The 17041-nt window shown below is 41.3% G+C and overlaps 2 protein-coding genes across 2 annotated transcripts; both read right to left on the bottom strand.

Annotated features, from left to right (window-relative positions):
• Window positions 1–38: 38 nt before the first annotated feature.
• On the bottom strand, window positions 39–2081 carry LOC145440910 (serine/threonine-protein kinase 16-like). The gene has a single exon (XM_080318684.1). It carries the CDS (start codon window positions 2077–2079, stop codon window positions 1147–1149), a length of 933 nt encoding a protein of 310 aa, XP_080174810.1. The 5' UTR covers window positions 2080–2081; the 3' UTR covers window positions 39–1146.
• Window positions 2082–2131: 50 nt separating this feature from the next.
• On the bottom strand, window positions 2132–3505 carry LOC145440912 (ATP synthase F(1) complex subunit gamma, mitochondrial-like). The gene has a single exon (XM_080318685.1). It carries the CDS (start codon window positions 3386–3388, stop codon window positions 2510–2512), a length of 879 nt encoding a protein of 292 aa, XP_080174811.1. The 5' UTR covers window positions 3389–3505; the 3' UTR covers window positions 2132–2509.
• Window positions 3506–17041: the final 13536 nt, after the last annotated feature.

The raw sequence follows: 17041 nt of genomic DNA, 5'->3' as shown, positions 1-17041 counted from the left end.
TTCTCGGGTCAGGAATACGGTTAATTTGATATCATATCTTTCTGAGAATGGAATGACCATCAAAATAAACAACATTGATAACACAAATACCGAGGCGGTGTCTGAGCTAGCAGCTAGCAGCTGATTCCATCGCCTAATGCGAGTCGCATAGTATCTACCTACTTACTCACCTATGTATGACACCAACTTGTACCAGAGTGTGACTGATTACTATTGTTTAAAAGAGATAACTATAGTTGCAACAATCAAAATTATGCAGTAAAATAACTAAAAGGCGCATGATTCCAACCTGATCAAAAAAGCTGGTTCAATAAACATGCTCGATTACCAAAGGTAGTATAATCAACGTAGTCAGGCTGCGTTACATGGCTAGTCCATCAAAAATATGTTGACCCATCGTGTGTATCAACTGCCTGAACAAGCCCCACAACCCACCCTTGAATGTCGCAGCCCCCACCACTCTACTTCAGCAGCCAGTAACTGAACTTCATAAATCCAATATATTTCAATGTATCTCATGCTTTCACCATCAGTAGGTTATTGGGTTCGATTTCTAAGCTAACACAGCCAGCGGTCTCGGGACTAACCATAGTAGTCCATTCCCAAATTCGATTGCAGCAGATCAGAAATAAGGTGGATTTATTACAAAACTGTAACTATCACCATCGAGCAAAATCACTTTGATTTTTGAGTCGCAGCTCACGAGTATGAAAATATGTGGTGCTATTAAAATATATATGATGTACACAATAATGTATTCGACCTAGCCGAATGCAACCAACAATAAAATAAATTATGCAACATCACCAAAAATAAAGTATCATACCAACGTCAATATTGCACAGTACTAGTCTAACAATCTTAGCTACAATTAGGGACTGATCGAGTGATCATTAGACAAAACTAAATTGGAAAAATGTCAGTTCCAGTTGTTGTAGCCCCCTTTTCCATTTCTGCAGCATGACTACGTAAAAGTTGTTGTCATTATCATACTACGCAATATAGCAATTATTCAACGTCAAGGTATTGTGAAGCAATATCTCAGTGATATGTCATGGAATATTGTTGAGAACCGTTACTGTAGAATAGGATTTCGACAGCAGCGGAGTTGAAAACATCATGTCAGATAAGATATATCACAGTACTCTAAACAGCACCCATGAGGGAGGTCCTCAATTCTTGTACCTGTGTCAGTGCCCAATCAATATTCGGCCTGGTCTCCGGCTCCAGATTTAATAAATCATTCACCAAGTCCTTGAAACTCTCTGGATAAGGCTGATTATTAGGATAAACCAGACGCCTATTTTGAACGGCCAAGTGTACTGAGTCCTTTTTCAACCACGCCTTGTCGAAAGGTCCTTCGAGACACATGAGACTATAGAGAATGCAGCCTAGCGACCAAATATCCACTTTCTCATCAATTATAGTGTGGACGTTCACTTGAAAAAGTTCTGGTGCACGGTACGGCATGGTACACTTCTCAGCGGCCAAATCTTGAAGCTCTTGCGCTTGCGAGAAAGATTTAATCTCGACTCGAGCGGGAGAAACTGAACCTAAATCCATCAATATCGGGACGTCGTCGTCTGTGAGCAGTATATTCGCCGGCTTGAGATCTCTGTGAGCCAACGCCATCGGCGAATTCTTATGAAATACTTCGATTGCACGACATATACCATAAAACAATCGGACAACTCTTTTGGGATCGATGTATTCGTTTTTAGCAGTGTATCGCTGGAAATCATCCCATAAAGTCCCACGTTTATGAAATGGTAACAACAGCCACACTTCTGTTAGGCGTGCCTTCAAAACCACACAGTGATCGATCAGTGGAATTATGTTTTCGTGATGAAACTTACGACAGTATTCTGCCTCCTCCAAAGCCTCGCCTTGCGATTTTTTATCATGACATATAATCCTCTTCAAAGCATACAACTGGCTGTCCCTCTTGCTCTCGACTAGATCGACATAGCTGAATCCCCCTTCGCCGATGTTATGTTGAAAAAAGTAGTGCTTGTTGTTGATGGTCAACGTCGTTCTTCCGCAAGCCCCGCATGCCAGCGAACTCAAAGAACCACCCATGACATGCAAAAGTATTATGGGATAAATAACATTATCGATGCATTCGTCTAAATTCTGCAAGAAAAATTCAGAGAAAATGAGATTATTGACAATAGAATGCAAATGTAGTTACCGTACAATAAACGGATCCAACAACCACTGTCTGTAGATTTTCAAATAGAGTCAGTTGTGAAAATTGCCTAAAAGCTGACATTACTAAACAACAACAAATTCTTATCAATGTAACTTTACTTCAGTTGAAGTAGCATATTACTTCAAACAAACTGTCACTAGAAACAACAAGATTTCCGTCTTTGAATCGCAATATTGTTAATAAAATGCGAAAAATTCAAGAATGTAGACAAATTTTGCAAAAGAACCATCATACAAAACCTCATTCACTCAAATTTTAACATGCAGAAATCATAACCCAACAGTTTAGATATCGATATTAAAGAGCTGTCATTCCCGATATAATTTCAATCAACTCCGTGGTGATAACAGCTTGTCTAGATCGGTTGTATAACAGGGTCATCTTATCAATGATTTCGCCAGCATTCTTTGTGGCGCCATCCATGCAGACCATCCTAGCGCCTTGCTCACTGGCGTAGTTTTCCTTCAGAGTATAATAAATGGTATTGACCAGTTGGAATTCCTGGTAGCTCTGCATAACATCTTGATCAACCGAGTCAAATACAGCCATGGTAGGTGCGCTAGCGAGGCCTTCCGCAGAATAGAACGGTTGACTCGTTATCTCCTGAGACATAGCCGATTTGAACCAGTTGTAGTACACTTTGCCATGATCAAATGTGAATCCACTCTGCAATATTCCTTCCGCGACCGCAGTTGCGTCAGTAAAATTCGGAGCAATTCTTCCCAATTCCTTGCATTCCATCAGCATGTTCTTTGGGTTAGTACTTTGGAGAATGAGTTTTGCCTTATCTCCAATCGAGACTATTTTAGTCTCGACGCTCTCTGCCAAGGTGTCGATTTCGGCTCTCATGGCACGCACAATGTTTGCATGCAACGGTCCGCACAGACCACGATCCGACGTGCAGACCACAAAGAGCTGCTTTGGTGCGGTTTCTTCAACGGGGACCTCTGTTTTGTTGAAGATAGCCAGAGCTCCAGTTCCATACACTCTGGCTGGTCTGAGCGCCTTTTCCGCCTGAGCGTACTTCGCTGCTGAAATCATCTTCATCGTTTTTGTGATTTTCTGGATATTCTTGATCGACTTCAGGCGCAGACCGAGCTCCTTCAGTTTTCCCGAAGAGTGCCTTACCTGACCACATTGTGGAGAAAATACTGCCGTCCTAACTACGGTAAACATTTTTGCAACAAATAAGTCGTTTGCAGCGAGAAAAGGAGCTTCCAGAGGTGGTATACGTTATTTCGGAATGCTGCGGCAAACTGAGACAAACCTGAAAGGCACTTTCACAGCCGGACGTAATTGATCGCTACAACGATTGTTTCGCGATTGAACCATTGATATTAGCTATAGACCTTCCATGGTTACGTGTTAGTAGTTAGTAGTTAGTAGGGCTGTGCACAATGATTCGAGGACTCGAATTTGAATCGAGTAATTATGTTAATGATTCGAGTCGAGTAGCAAAAGTCGATTTTTTCCAGTAATGAAATTATACGCTCCTCGCCACTGAAAGCTATTTTATCGACGAGAATTATGGTTTCTATGCTATCTTCCACTCCAAACCTGAACAGAAGAACGGTCCAAAAGGAATGAAGCTTCTGGGAAACGACCTGCCAACCTTCAGACTCTCCACGAAGTGCTGTTTACCATTCATCTCACTTCTGAGGAAGCAGAAAGAGCATTCAGTGCATGTGGAGTGTTGACTCATTCATCATCATTGGTTTATTAGCAATTTTATCAGTTCAATACACCACAAAAATGCGATACAATGAAAAGACAGGAAAGTGTCGAAGCGACTTGGAGTAGTCTATGGAATCACGCACCCCCCTTGGCCTAGGCGATGTAAAGAGGTGGCATGCACACTGAATGAAAAGTAAATAAGAGTGTATAGAAAAAGCAAGCGACAAGAAATGCGGTGGCATATGTCATGGAAGGCGAAATCGATAGGTCAGGTCGTGGTCGTGGTTACAAAAATCTGGTCCCCTCCACAGGATTCCACAATTTATGCATTGTGCTTTATAATAGGGTTATCATATTTTGGAAATCTGAAAAAAAGACACTTTTTCAAAATTTTCAGACTTACAAAATTGCAGTAAAATCCTGCATGAAAACAGGAAAATTTTCCAGACTTTTCACATGCATCAATTTGATATCCCGACACATTTGAGCGCGTCGAGCGAGTTCCAGTTGATCAGTTAACTGTGACCGATTCGAGAGAATGCGTCATGACCTGAGGTTTTGTCGGGCGTGTTTATCGAGCGGTTGTCGCTCGACTCTGGAGCAGGAGATTCGTGATTTGTCGGGTGATATTGGTAATCTCGCTCACCGGCAAATGTTAGCTGCTAGATCATGTATCAATTGATAGGCGAATTTCAAAGAATTTGACGCGATGTATGTTTACTTATTGCAGTTCAGTGGCTACTTGCATATAGAATTATTGCTTTATTACAGTTATTGTGCACGTTACAGTACGTTGTGGAATGTCGGAATCTGGGAAAATTCATACCCCCAAAAAAGTAAGGCACTTCTGATGTATTTACACAGTTCTCTAACATATCCGCATGTTTCTAGAAAACATGGAACAGTGCGGCTATCCAAGCCTTGCTAGGGTTGATTAACGAACGTGGTCTCTTGTCCCAACTAGATGCCCGTCGGCAAAGAAATCGGCCGATTTTCGAAGATTTGGCAACAAGTCTAGCTGAGGCAGGACATGTATTTACATGGTTAAGTACATATCTCTACTGAGTTTGTCAGGCAGATAAACAGTTTTATCTCGAATACAGGGAAGAGGTCAAAAACCAGTGGAAGTACCTGAAGAAGCAGTATTACAAAGTGAAGAAACAGCTAATGACATCAGGAATGGGGGCAGAAGGGCGACATTGGCCACCCTTTTCACAACTAGATGAGCTGCTTCGAACTAGGCCGAGAACTGCGGTATTTTGATTTTTTAATAAATTAGATATTTGCGAGGTGGCTCATGCGTAACCCATTACAGACACTAGTTACTGAAGGTCTCCAGTCGTTCCCAAGGCTGACTGTGGAAGTGGACGAGGCCAGTCTTACGGTCTCTGAAAGCACAGGTATAGTGTTTAGTATCAATCCAGAATGAGTTGACACCCACAGTACTGCGTAGCACGATTTTTGTTATGTTGCAAAGTGTGAGTGCTTATAGGGCCTAACCTGTTTTCAAAAATATGGTTTGTTATATCATGTGATAATCTCTGTTCAATCTGCTCGGCAGCTGCTGCTGGCCAAGGCGGAGACCCTGACGACAGCATCACCGCAAGTGACCATGAAGGTAGGCCTGTCCGTTTCATTTCTAGTCATTCATGTTATTTTATCAGCATCTTTGTAGGAGTTATTAAGATCAGAAGTATGACTTGATTAAGAATAAATTAGAAGGTAAATTATAAGATCAGTAGTGTCATAGTGTGTCAAGTATCAAGGAGGACTGAAGAAAAGTTCGTCAGTCGTAGTTCTATCCTCTCGGGAATCTGGCTATAGGAAAGTGTCCCACTTTCATGTAATTCAGTTAAGAAGGTTGCAGCAATCATTGTTTTGATCCCAGGGTCTTCCACAACCGTTGGCAGCAGAGGAAGATCCAGACAAAGAGCTTCGAAACATAAGAGAAAACGTATGTTTGATTTCCTGGTTTATAAAGAGGCGAAAAAAGCATTGCGTTACTACTTGTAGGATCTGGAAGTTTTGAAGAGAGACTACTGAGCCTTATCGAAGAAGAGCGGAAGCTGAGGCGAGAAGAGATAAACGCTATACAGCAGGAAAGCAGGGCAGACAGAGACCTTATGGAACAATTTATGTCTTCCATAACTCGATTGGCAGATTCAATGCAAAAATAAATTTATTATCATATTGGCAATAACATGTCAATTCGAAACTTGAGTCTGGATCAAAGACTGCAGCGTTATTGATATGCGATGTAAAATAGCAAGGAGTCAGATAATTGAGTCGATCTGGGAGATGTTGTTAACAGAATACGACTTCAGCAATTTGAAATAATTATCAATGATAAGCGAGTTACTTTTTCGAAGTGTGTGTCAAAGCAGAGCTGTGGAAGTTCACTGACTACAGAAATCAAATCCTAATAAATCAATTGGCTGATTTTTAAATTCTCTTACTACCAATATTCTCTCCCACATTCATGTAAATCTACTTACTATATACACATTATGTATGGTTCACAGGAATTAAGAAACCGTAAAGGATACGCATTCGTCCGCATCACGGGATGCAAATTATTGATATGGAAATGCGATGCTAATCCTTCGTTTACTTGAACATTTCATTTTCAAATATATGATGGCATGGCACCCCAGCCCATAGCTTAGTCGAAGAGCAATACGGAGAAGTTGTAGCGGATCGTATACGTTATTAAAATATGGCGGATTATAAAACGTAAATAAGCCATACAGTGAAGGAAAATAGAGACATTACTACACTTGCTTTTTTACTTTAACCAGTGTTGGGATCAAGTCACGAATTATTGCACATTTTGACTCGAGTCAAGTCACGATTCAGGTCAAATTGAATTTTAGAAGTATGAGTGATGACGGAGAAGTCGTTACATTTTGCCAGCTTGGCTGATGATGAATCAGTATATCAGACCATAAATATATGTATATGCAACAGACGTATCGCTCACATGCAAGTAGAACTGGAAGTACGTATATAGCCACATGCTGGTATTAATTCAGTATCAGCAAAATAGCCAATCAAATACAAAGCCTCGACAAATTGAGACAAATTGCAATGCTCAGTGACTGACTGGTTGCCCTCACAAGTGACATTATAGTAGTGTGAACAATCCGTACAACCATCAGATACGGTCATTTATTGTTACTTGATGACTTGGAACTCGTAAATTCGGTCACAAGGCAATTGACATTTCCGAAGTGCCATGTCCTGCATCCTAACGCTGACTGAACAACTCGAAGTATGATACCGCCGGGAAGAGAAATGCAAATACTACTTCTAAAAAGCGTTCTTTTAACCAGAAAGTTTCACAGTGATCCGATAAAACAGATCTAACCCTCAACATAGTAAGAGTCCACTTCTCCAGAATAGGAAACGCTAAAGGCTGTGCTAGACGATAATAGATGCGAAAAATAGTTTTTAACGCTATAATGGGCCATATTTACTGTGATAGAATATATCACATGGGCGACAATGCGGTGTGAACGGAACCACACAACCCGCTACTGAAAAGTGGTAAATTGACTAAATCTAAGTCATTTTTCTGGCTGAAGTCCCGAAAAACCCGTCGCTCAGTTACTTGGTCGCTGGATTTCCTATATCTCAGTCCAATTTCTACGCACATTATCCAAAATTATTTTTAAAAAAAGAGAACGAATTCTCAAAAAGAGGACATTTAGGCGTCCCCCGAGCACAGTTTCAAAAATGTCAAAAAAGAGTAGCTACATATGGTAATCCTACTTTATATAAGGAGGGCATTTGAGAAGCAGTGAACATTAAATTTGCGTGCTTTTTCTCGTATTCTCTCGTACTGTGCGTGTACGTAGATCATGGGTCGCCAACTCAAAATGGGTCGCTGGCCACTTTTCAAAATTTATAGAGGCCGCGAGCCGCATGACTTCGATATCGAGATAACAATAGGCCATTCAGTTTAACAGCCATCGTCAGTACAACGCTGTGCTCTCTAACATGAGCGACGGGCATAGTTACCACACAAGAAAAAATATTTTTTCGAAGAAATACGGATATAACAGGAAAATCACGATCATCACTATCATTCTATTTTGAACTATGAGCTGCGCACGATACCTGGCAACGCTCTTCAGCAACTAAAGTACAGGTGGCCAATGTTCATCGCCAACCTTATTGTTATTCACGGCCAAATTTCGATTACTTATGTGCAGGCCTGTTTATTTTTGGATATTGGATTTTATTTTTGGAGATTCTCCAAAAATAAGATTTGAAAACATCCAAAAATAAGATTTTTTTGGATGATGTTTTTCAGTGAAATAAACAAGTCAGAGCGATGTAAACGACCAGAAAACTCATAAAAACACACAAAACAGCATCTATGTGAGGGAAGGGGTCACAGAAACGCTAAAACTACTTCCACTCAATCCACTTCACGTTTCTGCTGACCTTGCCTGCCTGCCCGCCCCTCCGCCTTTGTACTCCTATAAGTTTCACAGTGCGACATGTAGAGAAGACCGGAAGGCAGCTTGAGTGAGGCAAAGGGAACGGCGAAATCATATACAGCCACCTCTGTCACAATCACTTCGTCCACACGATGACGGGACTAATCTGCTGATCTTCAGACGGCAACACAATTTGATCCAGAGTAGATGGACAGCGTGCGCCCCAAGTTTGTTGACGCTCGTTTATTGTCAATGAAGAGGGTGGCCTCTTGGTTGACTGGAAACCGTACCAAACTCCTTGATGTTATGGACGAAAACAGTCCGGCGTGTGCAACTTCGCTGCTGTGGTCCATCTGATCGTTCTCGATCGCATGGTCACGCTCGCACATAGCAGAGCACCACCGTCACGAAGCTTCATGGTCTTGACGTTCTGATCATGGAGCAACAGGAGCTCATGCGCCTGGTCGAACGCCTGTGTCCAGGTGAGGACTGGGACGAGGACCGCCACAAGGAAGATCAGAGGGTGTTGGGCTGTCAAGTTCAATGAGGCACGCATGGGATGAGGTTTTAAACGCATTACTGACGAGCGCTTTTCAGGACCAAAGGCTTGGAAGATTGGAAAGTTTGAAGAGTTAGACATTCCTCCATTTTTGGACCCCTAACCTCGATATTTCCCACAATTGCGACGTTCGAGGCCGATATCTCGAAAATCAAGGGGGGCGTCTCACAGTGTTAATATTCTTTAGAAGGCCCCTCCAGGCCAAATACTAAATTTGTGGAGAATGTATTGGAAAGTTAGATCAAGAGCACTGATGATATCTATGTGTTGGAGGACTTGAATACATGATAATAACATACTTTAGTGGATTTTTTCAGTAGTAATAGGGCTCAAAACACCCTCAATTCTTATTTTTGGAGATCCTCCAAAAATAAAATTCGAAAACATCCAAAAATAAGCTATTTTTGTCATTTTTGGAGAAATCCAAAAATAAACAGGCCTGCTTATGTGGGATACGGCTGCATTCTAGTGCATAGCTGTAATGTAATAACGGGAGGCCAAATAGCCTACCCACGTTGAACTGACCACGTCCATTGTCGGCAAACTCCGGACTAATTTATTTAGTCATATCTGCTTATTATGCGCACCGAAATCTTGAGTAGTCATCGTTTTGACTAGCCCCAAGGACCCGTCTTCTAGTGGCGTTAAGCGCGAAAAATTTTCATAATCATGACACCATGAGTGAATTTCGTGATTAATATTAGTATCGTTTCACATGTTACTAACAAATATTTATCATTTCTCAGCCCATGTGATCAGATTCACCGGTAGAGTTGATGCAGGGATTGTCTTCGAAAATTGAGGGGGGTATTGACGCTGTGTCGCATTTTTGAGGAGGCCAATTGTTATTAGTCCCCTTTGTTGCATGCTGTTATTTCTTGACATCCCATCAGGATTGGGATTGTCGGTATAATGGAAAGATATTCGATTCGCTAAAGTTTAGGCCAAGCAGAAGAATATTTTTTTGTGATGAGGAGAACACGATTACAAATTGGTATTTATTTTAGGGGCGCATCATTTTCCTCTTCTGTTCGCATCTGTGCTGTGAACTCGTATGGAACCACGCGCAGGGCGAAGAAAATTTCAAAAATAATTCAAACGTCTCATTAATTAGGGAGTCAATTCCTAAATTCAATTTACATATTGACGGTGGCCAACGCATCCTAATCGAGTGTCGACAGCCGCATAATTTTCCTTCTATATTGCCGCAGATTGGCCACCGCTGGACTAAAGAATCGATATTGGGCTACTTGCTGGAAAACTATCTCCTAGTGAAGCTTAAGTCTTTTGGGGAGCCTGAGGTCTTTTTCTTAGCGTCTCGGTCATGGCATGCGGTAGTGGGCCATTGCACGTCAAGCAATGTGCCTACTGCCCACTCATATCAGCAAAATCTTACTCCACTGAATGATATCATACCATCGCCGAAGCCGTATCAGCTAGTGAGGAATTGATATTGGACGCAGGAGAATAGGTCACTTTGAACAGCAGCAACAACAGTACGTTTAGACTGAAATAAATTTCAGCATTACAAAATGCGTGCGGCCGCGGCCGCGTGTTGGTGATACCTGACGTAGATCTATAATAACACAGGGTATAATGATTTTACGATCCATTTTTCATGCAAACATCGTGAAATCGATTTGTCTCACTTAGCAGATATTGTCCGGTTAACCGGTTAGATAAGTTCCAAATATACGGATACATCCGCTATCCGAATATTGGAAATTATTGATATCCGAACTAACCCTAGTCAATCGGGTTGCTTGGTTCCTTTCGCGCCCCATTATCTCTCATATATGACATTTTTCACCACAGTAAATATGGCTCAGAAAAACCTATGAGAACATCGTATCGTAATCTAGCAATACTATATCTTATCGAAGTCTAGCAGAACATGACACGTCGACGTTTAAAACTATAAGTGCGGTGTGTTGCCTCTATTTTATGGAAGTAACATTTAATGTAAATGGCATTTTTACGATCTCCCATATAGGCTATACTTGTACTAACCATGAAAATCTTTAATGCAGTATTCGATAGCCTAGACATCTTCTGCGTATTGCGCTTTGTCCTTACGGGAAAGGGCGTCATTGCATGACATTTGCTGAAACGGGGCGCTGGAGTTAGAAAAGGCACTGCTTTCCACAGCACAAATTGCTTCCAAAGCAATCATTTCTTCTGGTGTGGCAAATTGATACCTCCAGGGATGTAGCTGCTACATTGTAGCAGCACGAACACAGGGTGCTGTCTGAACCTTCTGCATAGCTCCGTTTCTACCTTTGACAATCGATGAAAGCGTGTTTGCGACTGCTTTTTAACTATACTTACTTAGTTGAATAGATTCAAAGTCAGCGAAAACTACTTCTACTTGAAGTAGTTTCAAGTGACTTTTAATATCACTACTTCTATTCATACTTGAGTAGATTTATGCTTAGTTACTCCTACTATGACATTGCACAGCAATTCTGAAATCGACCCGGCGCCACTGCAGCATTCTCTGTGCGACTGTGTTCCCGGGTGTAAAGATGCTGCAGTGAGCCCCAAAATATATTTGTCAGTTCAATCTTAATGGTAAATTATAATATATAGATATTACAACCAGAAGCTTTGACAAAACTGACGATTGCCCCCGAAGAGTCTCATCTAGAAAAACTTTGGGCTTTGATATATTTACGTTTTGAATATATATTATTAAAAATGTATACTGTCTGTACCCTAAAAAGCATCTTACTATGGAGGTGTGAACATGGCTTTCCTGTTTTGACTGAAATTAAAAGTTGTAAGCGACCGAGTTTGATTGGAATTGACCACAAAATGTGGTAGGCTATGTCTGTCAACAATCGCATTAACACGTAAAAATATTAGCAATCATATTGATATGCATCCCAGGGTGTCCGGTCAATACCGAGAAAGCCATTACCGAGAACGGACACCACCGAGAATGGACACCACCGAGAATGGACATTACCGAGAATGCAATATATGCAATGCAGGGATCTTATGCACATGAACAGGTCGTGTGTGTGCACCACGGCGTTACCACATTCGGTATCGATGCTCAGCTATTAATTTCTCGACAACGTCAATCCCAGTAAGCTATATTCTTGACATTGGCCATTCTCGGTAATGTCTATTCTCGGTGGTGTCCATTCTTGGTAATGACCATTCTCGGTAATGTCCATTCTCGGTAATGGCATTTTCGGTAATGTCCATCCTCGGTAATGGTTTTCTCGGTAATAGTATAGAACCCTAAATGCTACGCAGTGAAACGGTGTCCGGTCAATACCGAGAATGCTATTACCGAGAAGGAAAATACCGAGAATACAATATATGCAATGCAGACAATTAAGTCATGCATATAACCAGGTCGTGTGTGTGCATCACGGCGTTGCCACATTTGGTATCGATTCTCAGGTATAAATTTCTCGACAACGTCCGTTACATTAGATTCTTGGCATTGGCCATTCCCGGTAATGTCCATTCTCGGTAATGTCCGTTCTTGGTAATGTGCATTCTTGGTAATAGTATTCTCGGTAATGTCCGTCTCGGTAATAGCATTCTCGGTGTTGGTATGGAACCGCATCCCATGAGCAATGTTCCCTCTAAGCTGCGCACGTGCGCAAATGCGCAGTGCTGAAACGGTCTCTGCGCACAGAAAATCTAGGCTACGCACAAAAAATCCGAAGTGATGACTTTTTTTTTAATCGTTGCGCACTCCAGTCCAGGACACCGCGCAGGCGCTCAGACCCGGGAAAAATGAGAGGGAACATTGCCAGGGGTAAATAGTGCTATCGCTGAAGTCTGAAACCGAGGTAGGCCTACAAGTGCGGCCGAAAAGGCAAATATTGCGCTCCGCGAAGCAATGAGAATTTGCAATCGTGTGCGACTCACGAAAGAGATTTTTCTTTTACTATATGGTATCGTACGCGTGAGCGATACTGATATCATATCAAGCGCAATCCTTCGTGGGAATGGCGAAATAACATGGTTTAAAAAAGTTATAAATAACAATGGGCTAGCTCGAAATTAACTGCGAGAAACTAACGAATAGTCTTCTCCGCGTGGCATGAATATTGTGTAAGATTTACTGTACAATTACATGCCGCGAATTTTTGAAGTCATCACTTCCATCAGGCGAGTCTGATCACGTATGGTGATATAGGATAATATGCAGAATATGCAAGTACAGGCACCAATATTGTTGAAAAAATCCATCCCTTTGCAAACGTTGATCGGGAAATGCAGCAACTATATGCACTGTAGGGCGTTGCATTAGATCAGCTTCTCAGCTTCTCAGTGATTACGTGAGCAGAGACAGGATTAAAATTGATAGAAATATATGCAATTCCCGATGATATTGACCGATTTGATCATGAATTCTAGAAATTTTTCGCGCTCCGCGCGTTTAGCCGGATCGCCCACTAAACGAAGACCAGACATAGATAATTAGCAGCGGTGAAAAGCGTGTAGCCTGAGGGGGGTCTGGGGGGCGAAGCCCCCCAGAAGTTCGGTTTATCACCCTGTGGGGGGCCTGGTTGCGCACTGTTGTCCAAGGGCCTGCGCAGTGAGTTGGCGTATTCGAGCAGACTCGAGAAAAATTAGAGGGAACATTGCCCATGAGGTATAAATATTCTACAGCATGGGGTTAAGCATTCGACCGCATCATGGGATGGAAATGATGGTTTTGCTATATGGAAAGGCGATTCTTATATTTTGATTAGCCGAGCACTCCGCTTCAGAAGATGTCGTGGCATGGCGCCCTTCGCTGTATTATCAGGCTATACGCTTTTGCCGCTACTTATCCACGAAATACGATGTAGGCCTATTTTGCTGAGTAAGCTAGCTTACATCGCCTAACCGCGCATGAATGAATCGGTCAATATATGATCGGGAATTGCATATATATTGCTATCAATTTTTATCCTCTCTCTCTGCTCATGTAATCAGATTTACCAGTAGAGCTGAGTGAGGTGTCTAGGGCCCGTAATATAATAATCAAACATATTCGGGCGCACCTGTTGGTATTATATAATATTGCAGGCCAGTGAGAAGATTTTGAGTGGCCCGCGAGGTAATTCTCGAAATTAGTTATAATAGCACAAAAAATAATTACCCATGAAAGTTATTGCGAAATTGCAAGGCCAACTGAAAAATTTGATTAACCTGACCGCTAATGTGGAATATTGACAAGTTAGTTCCGATATTGATACGTCCAAGCGCCGATTAATCCTGTCTTTGTCAAATTAGCCCAGCGGTAGACCTATATAGAGTCGATCCGCATTATATGCAAATAACATTATTTTAGACCAAATTCATTCATTACCTTTGAAAAAATTTAGCCCTTCGCGCGGCTAGGACGTGGATGCTCTCGGAGTTTCCACCGATTTTGATGCGTAGTAGCCTAATATAAGTCTTGTTTTCACGGTTATCTAATCAGGTTTGCTCCTTCCGGACGACTCAAAATGGTTTCTATAACATTCAAGTGGCCCGCGAAATCATTCGTAAATCTCATGCGGCCCGTTAACCGAAAAGGTTGGCCAGTGGCCACCCCTGGTGTAATGACTTCGTTACATATGATGATATTTCGTGACATCCTGTCTGCAATGTCAAACGACATTGAAAATGCCCAAACGTAGCCTACTAAACTAAAAGACACTTACCATTTCAAATTGGTTTTTCTTCACATGCAAATAATTTTTCTCTGCGGGATGGCATTTGTCTTGTGATGTTCATATTGTCAGGACAGGAACATTTTCCAAGAAAAAACCTCACACAGCTCTACCGGTAAATCTGATTATACGCGGGAAGAGGGAGGATGAAAAATTTATAGCAACTCATATGCAATTCCCGATATTGTTGACCGATTCAATCACAATTATAGAATATATTTGCGCTTCGTGCGATAGAAACTGACTCGCTAACAAGTATAGGCCATACGAAATCTCGCTCACAAGTAGCGGTAATAACTAGGGCTGGGCAAAATCGAGTACCTGAGTGATTCGATTCTGAATCACGTATTATGCTTCGAGTCGAGTAGTCGAGTATCACTCATTATGACGTCACAACAGAATGAACTATGTCAAAGTTAAAATATGCACCTTTTATGTCACCACAAAGAATATAATGCCTAGCATCCGTTACATTAAAGATACTTTGATATTTTTTGACCATGCCGATTTCATTGCACTTCGTGACAATGTTGTGGGATGATCATGATTTCGGAAATGTGTTATTTCCAGTAACGTTCGTAGCTTTGTACAATGTCTCGTAAGCTGCGATACGGTCAATCAAGGTTTCAAGGCTTCCTCGGTGAAAAATAGTAGGGAAGGTGTGAACGTGAGGTTCACGTTCGCGTTCTGTGTGTGAACCTCGGAAATTTTGAGGTTCGCGTTCACAACAGAACCCTGGTAGGTTCTGCACTGTGAACCTTTTTCATATATTACAATTTTCACTTCATTAAAACATCTTTGGTTCAAATTTATTGCATTTCAACTGCGGGCCACTCTATGCATGGCGCTGGCAGCATAAACAATTAACACCAAACGAGCATGCACCTTGACAATCTTAAAAATTTTACTTCCTTTGTTACAAAAGTTTGCTCGAAATATCCAGCCTTCCGTTTCTGAATATTTATTATAGTGACTCTCTGCTGTGAGCTTGCCCCACAATCATACAACATCAAGAGCGAAATACACTACATGTAGTCAGCGGATGATGCTTATTCAACCAATTAATGAGATTGATATAGTTTTCTGATGCAAAAATCTAACAGGTGCACGCGGTCAATCTTGACTTCATATGTTAACTGTATCATAAAAACCAAATCCGTGCGATTGGGGTGTTGGCTACTGCTGTATAACTTGTTAATGGGGTGATATCGGTAGCAAGTGTAGAATCCCGTTTTGCACTTTGCTCAATATCAACGTGGCAATACTCAGACGCCGAATACATTGTCCGGTCTGGCCTAAGGCGTAAGCTTATATTCCCGGACAAGTCCTCCTCGAAATTGCTGGCAGAGCGACGGAAGATATCATTGATTTTATGGGGTTATTAGATCATTTGATTGCCTTAGTTCAGTGGTTCTCAACCTTTTTGTCTTCGCGGACCCGTGTCGGACCCCCGCGAAGTTTTAGTTCAGATTTCGCTCAATTATCGTCAGTCGTCATCTGTCTTGTGCAAATGATAACTGAAGGCTTAGTGATAAACAGAAACAAAATGACTTCTTGAAAATAGGATCATATTCTATTTATGTAGAAATTGGGTTGCCTTCTATTATTTCAAAGCGAATTCTGCAACTGCATTTCTTGAAATACATGGTCGTGTCTTGAAAATCTGCGCCTTGGATTTGATATGAACGAGTGCAGAAAATCCAATTCCACAAATCTAGGTGGTGGCGAATATAATAATAACGCGTAACGCTTCCGACTACACATTTGGGTATGATTGAAACAAATATGTCACCAAAAATGACAACTTTTTTTCATGAACATATAACCTCAAGCCTGCACTCTTAGAAATATTCGTAGATTTACCCAAATTATACCGGTAAATTTGTCCCGTCAGTTATATTAACGGTAAATGCCCGTTAAATTAATATACGGGCACGTCAAAAGTAAATTTACTTGTTTTTAGAGGGTAAAAAAATTACAGATTAAATTCGTAGAAGCAATTTACGGGATAACCAGTATTTCAGATTTACTTGTGGATTTGTAAAAGCAATCAACTGGATAATAAGTATTCCGGATTTACTTTGGCATTCGTAAAAGCGATTTACTGGATAATCATTATTTGCAACATTGCTATTGAACTCACAGTTCGATCATTTTACACGCTTACGGTCTTATGTACATATATATATATGTGATTTTCGTAATTACATCATGTTTCAATCATCAACCAAATTACGACATCGATGGCCGTGCTGATTGCTAATCGGTGAATGGTATCCGAACATTTGGGCATTGCAGATACCATCGTTTATATCGCTTCATAAATAGTATCCTTTGAGATATTAAGGTCTAGCAATAGTAGCATGGCAAGCGAATTTGGTATGTTATGTAGTTTTACTGCAGGTATGATCTTTTGTGTAATTATCTGTTGGACCAGTTCTGCCACCATTGTAGACTCCTTAACGCATGTATGATGCAAACT

Source organism: Botryllus schlosseri, chromosome 6 (assembly GCF_051294905.1).
Source record: "Botryllus schlosseri isolate E-star chromosome 6, Bs_hap1, whole genome shotgun sequence".
In the NCBI taxonomy this organism is placed as follows: Eukaryota; Metazoa; Chordata; class Ascidiacea; order Stolidobranchia; family Styelidae; genus Botryllus; species Botryllus schlosseri.
The sequence above is the reverse complement of the archived record's forward strand: the minus strand, read 5'-3'. Positions and strand labels throughout refer to the sequence as shown.

Bases quoted from the DNA above. Each gene is read 5' to 3' on its own strand.
- LOC145440910 (XM_080318684.1), bottom strand. From the start codon at position 2,079: ATGGGTGGTTCTTTGAGTTCGCTGGCATGCGGGGCTTGCGGAAGAACG.
- LOC145440912 (XM_080318685.1), bottom strand. From the start codon at position 3,388: ATGTTTACCGTAGTTAGGACGGCAGTATTTTCTCCACAATGTGGTCAG.